Raw genomic sequence first — 13,624 nt, 5'->3', positions numbered from 1 at the left:
TTGGCATTTTCTTTAGTTGGTGTCTGACTGTGTCTGCCGTGATCTCTGTGAATCTTTGTTTTATTCTCCCTGTTTCTTCTTCCTTGACTTCCTGGAGCCATGTTGCATGTTTGTTGTGTGATACCGGATTGCTCCATATGTTTTCCCAGAGTCTCTTACTTGGTTCGGCTTCAGGAATTTCTGGGTGGTTGTCTTCTCCTCTTAGTTGGCTGTATAGTCTTTTCTGGTTGGTTCCGAATAGTTTGTTCTGTTGGTATCCCTTATTCCTTTTCATGTACCGTTGGATCTTATGTGCTTTGGCCTTAAGCCTCTGTTTTACATCTTCTATTGTGTTGTTTAGTCCCCTCTCTTGTACTTTGTATTTCTCGTTGAGTTCCTCCCTTGTTTTCTTGCTTCTTAGCCTTTTTTGTTTTCTGCCATCTCTCAGTTTACTCAAGTCATATCTCATCACCATGATTTGCTTTTCCAGGCGCCTTTTCCAAGGAGGTTGCTGTTTTGGTTTCTGTTGGGTTGGTTGTGCTGGTGGTGTTGGTGTTCGAATCCCCATCAGTTCTGCTACTAATCTTGCTCCTGCATATGTCAAGTTATTTGTTTCTGTGATACTGGTTGTGTGTATTATGCCCATTATTTCATTGACCTCACTCTCCCTTAATTTCTTGGTGTTGTAGGCTTTCATGGAAGGTATCTTTGTCTCTCTGTATCTGGCTCCATCCATTGTCTAATCTTTTCTACCCATTCCGTCCTCTCTGTTACTTCGTCGATGTTTCTTCGTGTGTCGTTGTTTGATACCTCATCCTCCCTGTCGTCTTCTGTGGCATCGTCTCTCAGTTCGTCTTCGTGTAATTCGTTGTCGTGTGACATTTCCCTTTCCAGTTCTTCTCTTTCTGTTGGGGAGAGCCAGTTCTTTTTCTTATGTTCCTTACTTGTCTGCCAGCCTCTGCTCTGTTTGGGGGGTGTTATTCCTCTCATTCCAGATGTTGTTACCAATCTTCTATATCCTCTCTCCGTCAGGTTTGCTTCTGATGTAGCATCTCCATATTTCCTTATTTTCTTCTCTTGTCCATTTCTTCCTTTTTGCCGCTGTAGCTCCAATCTCAGGCTGTTGATTACAGTCGTTGTGGTGATCAGTTGCTGATTATTATTATTATTATTAAATAAATGAAATTATCAATAAACATTTTACATACTAGTACCATAAAAATTCTTTCATCTCGGTAAAAGAGAGAGAGAGAGTGTTTATCTCTCTCTGTTCTCTCAAAAAATACTTGTAACGCTTCCAGCGAAAGAGAGGGAGGGAGTTACCACTATGACACATTATTATCTTGTGTGGCAAAAGAGAGAGATGAGAGAGACGGAGGAGAGAGGAGAGAGAGAGAGAGATAGAGAGGAGCGAGAGAGAGAGAGAGAGAGAGTTAACCTTAATTAAAAGTGACATGGATAGATTAGTACGTATTGTATTTCTTTAAAATACTATCATATATGAATTTTGTAATTACAGTTATTATTATTATTATTTGAAAGTATTAAAAACAAATAGAACAAGTACATAAAAAATCTCGAGTCTCTGTAAATGAGAGAGAGGAGAGAGAGAGAGAGAGAGAGAGAGAGAGACGAGAGAGAGAGAGGGAGGAGAGAGGAGGGGAGAGAGAAGATTCAAGGACAGGAGGGGGGGGGAAATTTCCCAGGCCCCATTTCCCCTGGCCTAGGGTCACCAGAACTTGATATAGCTGACAGGTTTTAGTACCTGGATCTCGAGAAAAGGTTACTGGAAGAAGACTGGGATTTCCTTCATTCTTCCATAATTTTTAAATAATAAGCTAAAATCTTACTAATTCACTATGGTATTTTCTTTAATGAATTGATATTATTGCTGTATAAATTAATATTAAAATTTGAAAATAGTAAATCATTTATTTATCATACAAAAAAACATACATCTTTGTAGTAGAGAGACGAGAGAAGAGAGAGAGGAAGGAGAGAGAGAGAGAGAGAGAGAGCGAGAGAGAGAGAGAGAGAGAGAGAAATGATTATTTTTATTATGTGATATCATTTCAACTTATTAAACTTACTAATACAGTATTAATCAAAATTAATATTTGAAAATTAGTAAATCATTTTTGTATTATAAAAATGTATTTAGTCATGAAAATAAACATCAAAATACACTAATTAGTGATTATTTTTGTCGGAAAATACAAAGAGAGAGAGAGAGAGAGAGAGAGAGAGAGAGAGAGAGAGAGAGAGAGAGAGAGAGAGAGAGAGAGAGAGAGAGAGAGAGAAACTATGGTTTTTATATCCAAGTCTAAGTAGAGTATAAATGGATTCTTTAAGTGAAATAATGTTTCAATGATATTTTGCTGTTTTGTATTAAAGGATATGTATACTGTTTGAGAATGCGTTCCTTATCCTCGACTATGGTTACCATACAGTTCAATAGCGTAAATTAATTTATGCGCCCTCCGCTCAGAAACTATACTCTGTTTTTTTCCATCTGTCCATCCGCCTGTGGTGTTTTTGTATGGTAACACTGCGTCCCTGGCTTTAGATAGTGACATTCAGCTTACATTCAACGATTATAATAATATCCTATTTCGAATATTAACGGTGTAATTCGCATACAGTAAATTATTAAAACACTTTTCAGTTGCAAATGTACACCCAGATATCCTTTTATTTACCAAAAACTTACACATATCGTAACTATCTAAAGCGTGGGACGCAGTGTTACCATACAAAAACACCACAGGCGGATGGACAGACGAAAAAAAACGGAGTATAGTTCTGCGTATGAGGTATCATTAAAAGGCATAAAAAACTGTCGTAACCTTGGAATTTGCATTGTAATCTAACCAGAAACTTAGTTTTGTTAATTATGTATACTGGAAACCAGCAATGATTTTTTCATTATTTGCGCTTTTGGACTGTTATAAACTGCGCATCCCAAGCTAGTGTATTCATTCGCTCGGAAATTAGTTCCGCATATGAGGCGTCACTAAAAAAATTTTAAAAATACGACATAAAAAGTGTCGAAAATCATCATAACCTCAAAATTTTTGTTGTAATCTAACCAAAAACTTATTTTTATTAATATACTGTGCTAAACTATAAAGGATTCTTATCATAGTATGCATTTTTTAAAAGCGTTGTTAACTCGGAGTATCAGAAGCGTCAGCGTCGTAACCTCGGAACAAGCGTCGTAACCCAGGGCGGATTTTTTCAATGAATATTTAAGAAAAAGCGTCGTAAAAGCCGGACCAGTCGTAACCCGGGGACCGCCTGTATATGGAATAACAAACATAATGGTAACAAGTGTAAAAACCCCAATGTTGGAATATGGAACTCTTCGGCGTAAGAGGGTTAACATTAATTCGTGTTAGTGATTTCGCTTTGTACTTTATCGTGTTGTGTGAGAACTTTAGTGCTAATTTAATTACGTACGTATAGTCCTGGGTCCCAAGAAAGTTGCTGAATTTCACAGAAAGAAGAGGATGCTTTCTATGGAGACAAAGATGGAGATTATCAAGAAGTATGAGGCTGGGATACAGTTGAGTGTGATCGCTACGGAATACGGCCGAAACCCATCAACGATAGGCACCATACTTAAGCAGAGGGAAGCCATCAAAGCAGCTACACCTTCCAAGGGCGTGACTATTTTGTCCAACAAGAGGAGCCACGTGCACGATGAGATGGAGAGGCAGCTTCGTGTATGGATAAAAGACACAGAAATCGCTGGCGATATGATAACCGAAACGACAATCTGCCACAAGGCCAGTGCTATTTTCGGCGATTTGATTGCCCAGGCCGAAAACAACGGAGGAGAAGGGACATCGACGCCAACCCCAGACTTCAAGGCTTCTCGTGGGTGGTTTGAAAAATTCCGGAAACGGACTGGCATCCACTTGGTGGTGCGGCATGGGGAGGCTGCCAGCTCAGATACGAAAGTGGCCAAAGCCTTTATTAAGACATTCAACAAGATGACGATCAATGAAGGCTACAGTTCTCAGCACGTCTTCAACTGTGATGAGACTGGCCTTTTTTGGAAAAAAATGCCTTGTCGGACGTACATCACGGAGGAAGAGAAGTAACTACCCGGGCATAAGCCTATGAAAGATAGGCTTACGCTTGCACTTTGTTCGAACGCCAGTGGTGATTGCAAGGTGAAGCCCCTTCAAGGCTCACAAAATGCTAAAGGAGAAGCTTCCAGTGATGTGGAGGGCTAATGCGAAAGCCTGGGTAATGAGACTTTTGTTCACCGAGTGGGTAAATCTGTGTTTCGACCCGACAGTGAAGAAATTCTTGGAAGAGAAGCACCTCCCTATGAAATGTCTGCTGGTGTTGGACAATGCCCCTGGCCTCGAGGAAGATATCCTAGTGGAGTATTCTTTTATCAAGGTTCTTTATCTTCCGCCTAACACCACCCCTCTCCTCCAGCCCATGGACCAGCAAGTGATATCGAACTTTAAGAAGCTGTATACGAAACATCTTTTCAAGAGATGTTTCGACATCACCAATACCACAAACCTCACCTGCGTGAATTTTGGAAGGAGCATTTTGATATCGTGATATGCATCTGACTCATCGATCAAGCTTGGCAGGAGGTTTTGAGGCGAACCTTGAATTCTTCGTGGAGGAAACTCTGGCCTGATGCCGTATCCGCCCGAGACTTCGAGGGATTTGACACGGGCAAAGCTGACGCAGATTCAGAAACTGTTAACAATTCTGAAACTGTTTTGCAACCAGATCTTGGCGAGATTGTTGCACTCGGCAAGTCCATGGGGCTGGTCGTCGACAAGGACGACATCAATGACCTCAAGGAGCACCAAGAGGAGCTTACGACGGATAACCTGAAGGACTTGGAGGCCATGCAACATAACGTCGTTCAAGAAGTTCTCTAGCAGCGGCGAGGAGGAGGAGGAGGAGGACGACCCTATGACAACGGCAGAAATTAAGGATGCTCTAGCTACTTTTCATAAGGTGTAATCATTTGTAAAAAACACACAGGTCATATGCTTATGCAGTTCGATGATGTTTGCCTGAGTTGTTTCAGGAACATAGTGAAAAGCAGGCAGAAGCAATCTTCCTTGGATAGTTATTTTTTAAAGAGGCCTTTAGTAGGGGTAAGCAAACAGGAAGATCAAGTGATACTATGAAAAAACAGAAAGTTGAAAGTGGTGAAGAAATTGAAATTTTGTAAAAAAAACGTAAAGTATAAAAAAGAAAAAAAAATGTACAAATCAAAGATGAAAAAAAAAAAAATTAATTTTAAGTTTTTTGTAAAGTTGAGTGTTAAACGTTTTGCACCATTTGTTAATGTGTTTTGTAAAGTTTAGTGTTAATGTTTCCTGTCACTTTTTAATGTGTTTCATAAAGTTAAGTGTTCAAGTTTTCTGCCATTAGTCCTCCTCCTCTGTCTCCACTTTTGGAGATCGCCTCACTCGAAAGTTAAGGTTCCACATTTTACTACATATGTACATATGTACGTACAGTATTTCTTGTACCATGTACACTAATACACTTTATTTACAGGTATTTAGTACATATTAGTAGTATATGTAGTTTAAGTTAGGTATTGAATGGTTCAAATTGTTGTATTTCATTATTTATTGGTCAATTTAGCTTTATTATTAAATTTACTGGGATGTTTTTGTAGGGCTTGGAACGAATTAGGCAATTTACATGTAAAATGTGGTTCAAGGTACGAAAAAATCAGGTTATGAAGGCCGTTTCGGAACGGATTGATTTCGTATCCTGAGGTACTACCGTACCTTCCTTTGACAGTGCCAAAAAGGGACATAAGGGAAAGATGAAGGGAGGAAGTTGCTTAGGGCGGGATACCCCTCATTTACCACCATTAGTGGGTGGCCTGTCTCGCCATTGGTGCTTGCAACACAAGCAGGGAGCAGAGCTCTGGGCGGTATCTGTCTTTCAGGATGGGTACAGTACTATTCCATTATGGGACATTCGTCAGACTTCCTTTATCTCATTCTAACAGCCTCTTTCTACCCGAAAGATGTTCCCCACAAGACCTAGACAATTTCTCCTTGGAACCTTCGGTGTTTGCCCAACAAGTGTGTACCTAGTCACTCGAGCTCCAGATTTGGACATGGTTAATATCTGAACTGAGATCAGGATGAGTGAAGATATCCAGATTGAAGAGCTGTGGTTGTTGTTGTATGGCAATGATATGGCGATTACTGCTGAAAATGAGGAGCTACAGAGAAGGGTTGGAGAGTGGCAGGAGTCTTTAGAAAGGGGTGGCTTAAAGGTGAATGTGAATAAAACAGAGGTTTTGCTGAACAGTTGGGAAGATAGAGACAGAATAATAATACAAGAAGAGGCTCAATTATAAAACAGGCAGAAAAGTTTAAATACTTGGGATCTACTTTAAGCCAAGAGGGAGGATGTGAGGCTGTAGTTGACAGTAGGATAAAAGCTGCATGGGGAAGTGGAGAAAGGTAGCTGGAGTGGTATGTGATTAGAAAATGCCATTCAAGCTAAAAGTAAAGATATATAACCCAGTGATAAGACCAGTGTTAATGTATGGACTAGAAACATGGGCTCTAAGAAAAAAAGAAGTAAAGCTTGAGAGAACAGAGATGATTATGCTGAGGCGGATTATGGGAATATCGCTGCTTGAGAGACAGGTAAATGATGAAATAAGAAGGGCAGGCTTAGTAAGATTACAGATGGATGACGAGGAGAGTGAAGAGGGCTTGGGAGGAACCTGTTAGAGGAAGAAGATTGAGAGAGAGACATAGAATTAGATGGTAAGATAAAGTAAACAAAGATATGGAGAGAAGAGGTTTGGTGGAGGAGGATGCCCTTGATAGAAGCCAGTGGAGAAGGCACATCAGGCAACAGACCCCTTAATGAAGGGCTAAAGGTGGGAAAGAAGTAAGTCTGAAAGGTGTGAAAGAGGAAAGACTGGTTGTTCATATGCAGAACAAACCTTCGGCCTTAACAATAGGATAATCTCCAAGAGCCAGCTGGTAACCAGTTAAAGCAATCAAAGATTGCACAGCAAGGAATCTGTGAGATCTGGCAACTCCTGCGCGTACAAGGTGAGAGCTGGTTTCTTTCCCCATTATTCTCTTTGGAGCAGCATTCAGACATGCTGGAAATGGATGGATGTATTCTCCATCCAGAATAGGAAAGTGTCCTTTCTCTTTTAACAAAGGGAAAAGAGAGCATGGTAAAGGTTAGTTCTGAACCCTTTACTTGAATGCCTTCTGATATGAAGTCTCTTATGAGACGGTTTTCCAAAATGTGATTCGTAACTCAATGGGACCCCTATTGCTCTGGGCAACTTTTCTGCCATACCAGTAGAAGGTTACAGGGGCCATGCTTCTTGTGATTGCAAGGCAAATGGGATCCTGCAGTTCACTGGTGCCTTGCAGCCAGTCAGTTGAAGAGGACTGACCGCCCTCCTAAGGAGTAAGTCTCCTAAAAGGCGAAGATTTGTATTTCACTAGGAACAAATAAAAATTTTTGAACAAATATGTATTTTTCCTAGGTATACAAGCCAGAGCCTTTTATATTCAGTTCCATCTGGGTTGCTTAGTCCCTGTGGGCAGAGGAAGAGTGAAGGCAACAGTTGGTCAGTAAAGGATACTCCCCCTCTATCTCCACCTGGTGACCACCTTGTTACCAAGTTATAACTAGTTTCCAACTTATGCTGAGACTTCTACATCAAGGGCTCTGGTTTGTACACCTAGGGGAAAATACAAATTGTCATTCATGATGTTTTATATAGTTCTTTAAAAAAATTAATACTTTATAAATTTCTTTCAAGGTATGCACACAACGTTGTCTAGATCGAGGTGCTGCTGGGTCTGGCCGCTCAGATGACAACATCGAATCTTTGAAGAAACGTTTTGATACGTATATGAATGCCACTATGCCAATTATTGAGCATTACGAAGGAATGGGCTTGGTACGCACTCTTGATGCTGGGAAAACTCCAGAAGAAATTTTTGAGGAGGTGAAGAAGCTATTTCAAGAGTGATTTGTTAAAATAATTGTGGTGCCTATGCATGTCACTGTTATCTTATTAGACCCAGATATTACTTGTACAATATGGGTGTATCTTGTTAAGATATTGTTGTTCCATAGGGATATGAAGTTTGACATTATTATAGAATTGATGTAAAGACATCATATCCATGTGTTCCATATTGTCATATTAATTTTTCTTGTCATTTTATGTCTAGTTTTCCTCGGGAAACCTGAGAAAACTGATAGTTTTATTTATTTACCGTGTAGCTTAGCTAGTGAACTCATTTTTTTATTTGGAAAATCACTAACAAGTACATATATACATATATTGCTATATTATGACAAATTACCCATTCCACACTATGCTGAAATAAAATGTAAGCTGTGCAGCTGTAACTGTTGTTACTTGTTAACATTCACCGAATTCATGTACTGTATGTACTCTGTACTCCAGATGTTACTCGGTAGGTATATAATGGACTAATGTAAATTAATTGATAAATTATGACCAATTTATATTTTTCAGTTGATTGAAGCACCATACCTATTAATACTATTGCTATCAAGTTTTCATAAGTTTTTAAAATTTTTTGTAACACCAGAACGTGAGAATGGTACAAGTTTAAGCTAATGTTGAAGTGTTCTGTTGTAAATTTGCTTATCATCATGTTGATCATGTGCATACTTGTGATTACAAATGAAGGCCAGTTATGCTTTTGTCTTGAATACTGCTTTTTATATTTATTCACTAAAGGAGAGATGAATTAAAAAACTGAATTTAGTTAAAACTGCTAACGATGGAATTTTACGTGTAAAATGTTAAAATTGTCTTACCTCATTCAAAATTTCTGTTAAATGGCAAATTTTTAAGTTAATCTGTACCTAGTTCCCCTATTACTCTTGAGAAGGTATAATTACAGGGAAAAGTACATTATGAAAGATTTTTAAAATTTTTAAAGACAACATAGTTGTCAAATGTAAGTTTTTTAAATATGAAGGTGGAAAAAGCTGAAGAAAAATACTGTGGTGTTATCAGATGTCTGAAGAATAGTTAATTAAAAAAGAACTGTTACAGGGCAACACCAATATCTTGAAGTTCATTATATGACTATATATTATATAATAATAGTATTGACAGTAAGGACATATTTGGTAATGTAGTTACTCTAGCATTGTAGAGATGTACAAGACTTCATTAGGATATTTATTATTTTAGATGTCTTGAGGTCAAGAAATGAAGTGATTACGATTGGTTTGGTATTTTGCTCTATTCATTAAAATTAAATTATATGTAGCCTTCATTTTATTATGAATCCTTACTTCATCATAATTGTTTTTATGCCTGCCTTCCCTAACAGAATTTTATATGAAATGAGTTTTCTCAATTCTAGTGCCCTATTCTTTTCCTGCCTAAACTGTCATCATGTCTAGTCTTCATGTATCATTCTCTGTTTTCTTGAAACTTTCCTACAGATGATGTTCTTGCTGCTTCCATGTAAAGGATCACCTAAACTTGGGTGTTTTTAAAAATCTGGCCTTTTGATAAGTAACAAGATTTTAGTACAGCCTCAACACTAATATTTTGTAGATACCCTTATCTTACACATAACACTAATTCCACACACACTGTAGTGCCAACCTAAACTAACATGAACTTTTCATTTGGCATTCAATTTCACAGATTTAAAAATTAGCACATCTGCAATTATATCCTAGAGAAAAATAATAAATGAATAAGGTTGATAAGTTGAGCAAAAATCATTGTAATAATACAGCAGACAAGTGTATGTGCAGAAGTGAAAAATATTTTTGTAATAAGATAAGATTTTGTATATACTTGCCCAGTAATTATATAGCTACGAGCTTTCTACCTGTGGCAGTCAAACAATTGAAAATTTATGCTAGCATTAGTTCCTCCACAAAAAAATTCCGGTTTTTGGAATTGTGGATGAAGCGATTATTGTATCATGTATTAACATAAACAACCAAATTGAGGCCGATTACTGACGTCATTTACTGTAACTATTGAGCGTTTATTAAGAGTTCCATTAAAATTGTCAAGTTATTAAACCTGCTGATTCTCAATGGTGGCTTCTATAAATAAAAATAAAATTCATTTCTGTTCATCCCTTATGCAGTGATCTCAAGAAGGAATACTAGTAAATTGAAGGTGCAGGTTATAGCCGAGGCTGACTAAAACTAATAACGGCCAGGTGGAAGTGCTATTCGGAACTGGAGAAATCGCAACTCATGCTTATACAATGAGGTAATCTGTGCATGTTTTCAACCAAACTTCATTAATTTACAATAAAAGATATATCTGAATTATATCTCTTCTAACAAATAATGGGAATGTAGATATTGATAATACGTACTCAAATCAGCCGAGATTTTGAGAATGTAAACAATATCAAATGCAAATTACAAACATGACGATGTTTATATTTTGTAACACAGTAACAATACAATAATAATATACTGTAATTGCAACAAGCAAAACAACCTTTACTTTAAGTCATCATTATTATAAACGTAGTGGTAGCCTGTTTAATTTTTGAAAATAAAAGCACTCTTCTCCAAAAAATATAAGGTAATAACATACCTGTAAATATGCTGGCACAAATAATGAGAATGGATAACAAAATAAGTGCTCAGCATTAAAGAAAAGATAACCTTTAATCAACATCAACAATAAAAATTAAGACTGATAACTATAGTAAATTCACATCACCCGTGCATCTGATGCCTAGGACAGTCCTTTACGCCGCTCTTGATTGGCTGTTGATAAGTCAATCACAGTGCTGGAAACTCTCAGTCGCTCTCGAGAGTTCACATAGGCAGGATGTGTTCCACCTCTCCTGAGGAATACGCCTTCCCTCAGGAGAGGTGGAGCATGGTACATCCTGCCTGTGTGAACTCTCTCGAGAGACCCAGCGACTGGCTTATCAACAGCCAACCTGAAGCATCGTAAGGGACTGGCCTTGGCATCAGATGCACAGGCGATGTAAATCTACTATAGCAACTACTGTGAAACTGAAACTGGTGAGGAAAAAACCTACAAAATGGTAAAAAATTTAGTTATGGAAATTCTTTCAGAAAAAATTGTACACCTGTGGTAACAAAAGTGAAGACCTGAATAAGGAGCCCCTAAGGAATGACGTAAATTAATTATTGGAACAAGGGACATACTAACAGTAAACATAAGGTAGCAATGATGCCACTTGCTTAGCTAAAATCACTTGCTAAATAAAACAAAAATTCACAATTGATTATATAAAATGCAAAGATGGTAATCTTGGAGGTGCAGCTTGTAACACATTTCCAACCAATTATGAAGAAATTATATGCTTTAACTTAATAAATTAAATCATATAAATTTGCTCAGTTGTCTGATTAAACTAAATAACAATAATCAACAACTTATGAGAACCATTGCATGGAATATAGCTATTTCAGATTAATGGGTTCATGATAAACAGATTTTAGCAAATTACACAAGATCTTGCCACACACTATTTTTTACAAGATACTTTATTTACAAAACATATGACAGGCCAAGAGAGCTAATAAAAATAAAATTTTTCTTATTCTACGTTATAAAAAATAATGTATCTGGCCATGAAACACTACCAAATGCAATATACAGTATACTACTAATAATTCCTTCATGGGTACAATTTGACAAAATGTTGGTGACGGTCTTCTTACTTGCCCAACTTCACACTACCATTTCAAGTTTCAATATTCCCGTAAATGTTAATAATTCAAACTAGTTGACATATACTGTACAAAACTGAGTAAATACAGTAGTGCATTTTTAGTTACTAAAAATACCATGTAAGTGACCAGCACATTTATTAATTGCCAAAGTCTTAAATTACTTTGGCATAGCTTTAAATACCTTTACATATAAGCTCTTGAAGTAACTGAGAGATCTCTACCTACATCTAACCCTTGAAGAGGAATAATGTCACAAAAATTTTAATGAAGATCACAATAGTGCAAATCTATAAAAACATTTTGTTCACGCGAACAAACCTTCGGTCTTAACAATAGTATAATTTCTAGCGCCTAGCTGGATCCAGTTAAAAAGCAGATGAAAGCAAGGAATCTTGTGATATTTGGCAACGCATGCATAGCTCGGGTGAAGAGCGGTCAAGGACCACGCAACTACGCCAGTACATCAGTCTTTTCTTTGACCACCTGGGCGAGAGTCGTGTTAACCTCTCTTGGCCTTTTCCCGGTTCATTGCCCGTTTCGCTTGTGTTTAGTGTGTGTGTTGCGTTGCCAGATATCACAAGATTCCTCGCTTTCATCTGCTTTTAAACCGGATCTAACTGGGTGCTAGAAATTTTCCTATTGTTAAGACCTCAGGTTTGTAGCTATGAAAAATACAAATTGTCTTAGAAAATTTGTCATTTCAACACCGTACCATAGTACTTGGCATGTTGCACCTGATATGCTTTTCTAAAGTATAACAAATGGAAAATCAAACAATAGCATACACACTCATTTTAGACAGCTAAATTTCCTAAAGGCATACTCACAAGGAATGTTTAAGAAAATTGTTTTCCATAAGAACATAAGCCATTTCTATATTAATATGATTGACAGTCTGTATTTATAAATAGCATACATATTAAAGTATTTTAGTAACAAACGGAAAAATATAGTAAAAAAATGCCATATCCTGCTGAATAAAACTACCTCTTGCATATCTTTGGTATCATTCATCTGTTTGATCTTTTGTTCATTCTCATTGCACGCTCAATCTCAAACTGCCTGAGGTCTGCCCTTTCTAAAAAGTCCTGCTTCTCCAAGTATCTGTAAAATAAAAGCACCAATTAAGGTCCTGAAAAATACATTTAATTAAATACAGGATATGCCAAGAAAATTAATATCTCCACACATGTAATTTCCCGTCATTCTAAATGGCTTTTTAATGTTTTAATTTTACACCCCTTCATTAGTATCTGAGTTTTTTAACTAATAGACATCCATATATAAATGTGATAATCTTTTCTTACTACATACATATATATCAAGGGTCATCATAACACTTTTAAAATTTTTTAGTAGCTTCATAGTATTACTATGACTTTGGACTATTGATAGTGGACATGACAAAACAACACATTAGCATTAGCAATTAAGGGCATACTTGAGCTTCATAAAATTACATTACTTCAGTAAATATGGTAAAAGGGAAAGATTTAACAGAAACTTGCAACCTACGCCTCAAGAAAATTCTGTTTACTGGTGAGTAAAATGATAGTCTTCGTACATCTTCATTGAAAAATTACCAATTAACTAAGATCCTCATGCAAATTTGTGGTAGGATCTCTCCATATTGGATAAAGAACCCTTTCTTACAAATTATCTTTCAAGTTTTAGATATACAGTGGTTCCCCCCTTATTCGCGGGGGATGCGTACCAGACCCCCCGTGAATAGTTAGAACCCGCGAATGTTTGGAACCCCTATAAAAACGCTAAAAACAGCCTATTTTGTTAGTTAAAACTCAAGAAAAACCACTAAAAATGTTCATACTTGGTTTTTTAAATAGTTTTATCACAAAAAGTGCATTTTATGATGAAATTGATTAAAAAAAAAAACAGGAATTTGTGGATA

The 13,624-nt window shown here is 37.1% G+C and overlaps 2 protein-coding genes across 5 annotated transcripts in view; one reads left to right on the top strand and one right to left on the bottom strand.

The window, feature by feature from the left end:
* LOC135221977 (UMP-CMP kinase-like) overlaps positions 1 to 9,289 on the top strand; it is a 77,365-nt gene extending 68,076 nt beyond the window's left edge. For all 4 annotated transcript variants that reach the window (XM_064260066.1, XM_064260065.1, XM_064260067.1 and 1 more), the window contains exon 5: positions 7,793 to 9,289. In XM_064260066.1, the coding sequence (XP_064116136.1) occupies positions 7,793 to 8,005 (213 nt within the window). In that variant the 3' untranslated portion in view covers positions 8,006 to 9,289. The remainder of the gene's footprint in view (positions 1 to 7,792) is intronic.
* Positions 9,290 to 9,810: 521 nt separating this feature from the next.
* Positions 9,811 to 13,624, bottom strand: part of LOC135221976 (craniofacial development protein 1-like) — a 95,633-nt gene continuing 91,819 nt past the window's right edge. The window contains exon 7 of the mRNA XM_064260064.1: positions 9,811 to 12,819. Coding sequence (XP_064116134.1) covers positions 12,726 to 12,819 — 94 coding nt within the window. The 3' untranslated portion in view covers positions 9,811 to 12,725. The remainder of the gene's footprint in view (positions 12,820 to 13,624) is intronic.

The sequence above is a fragment of the Macrobrachium nipponense genome, chromosome 3, assembly GCF_015104395.2.
Source record: "Macrobrachium nipponense isolate FS-2020 chromosome 3, ASM1510439v2, whole genome shotgun sequence".
Taxonomy (NCBI): Eukaryota; Metazoa; Arthropoda; class Malacostraca; order Decapoda; family Palaemonidae; genus Macrobrachium; species Macrobrachium nipponense.
This window is presented reverse-complemented; position numbering and strand designations above follow the sequence as displayed.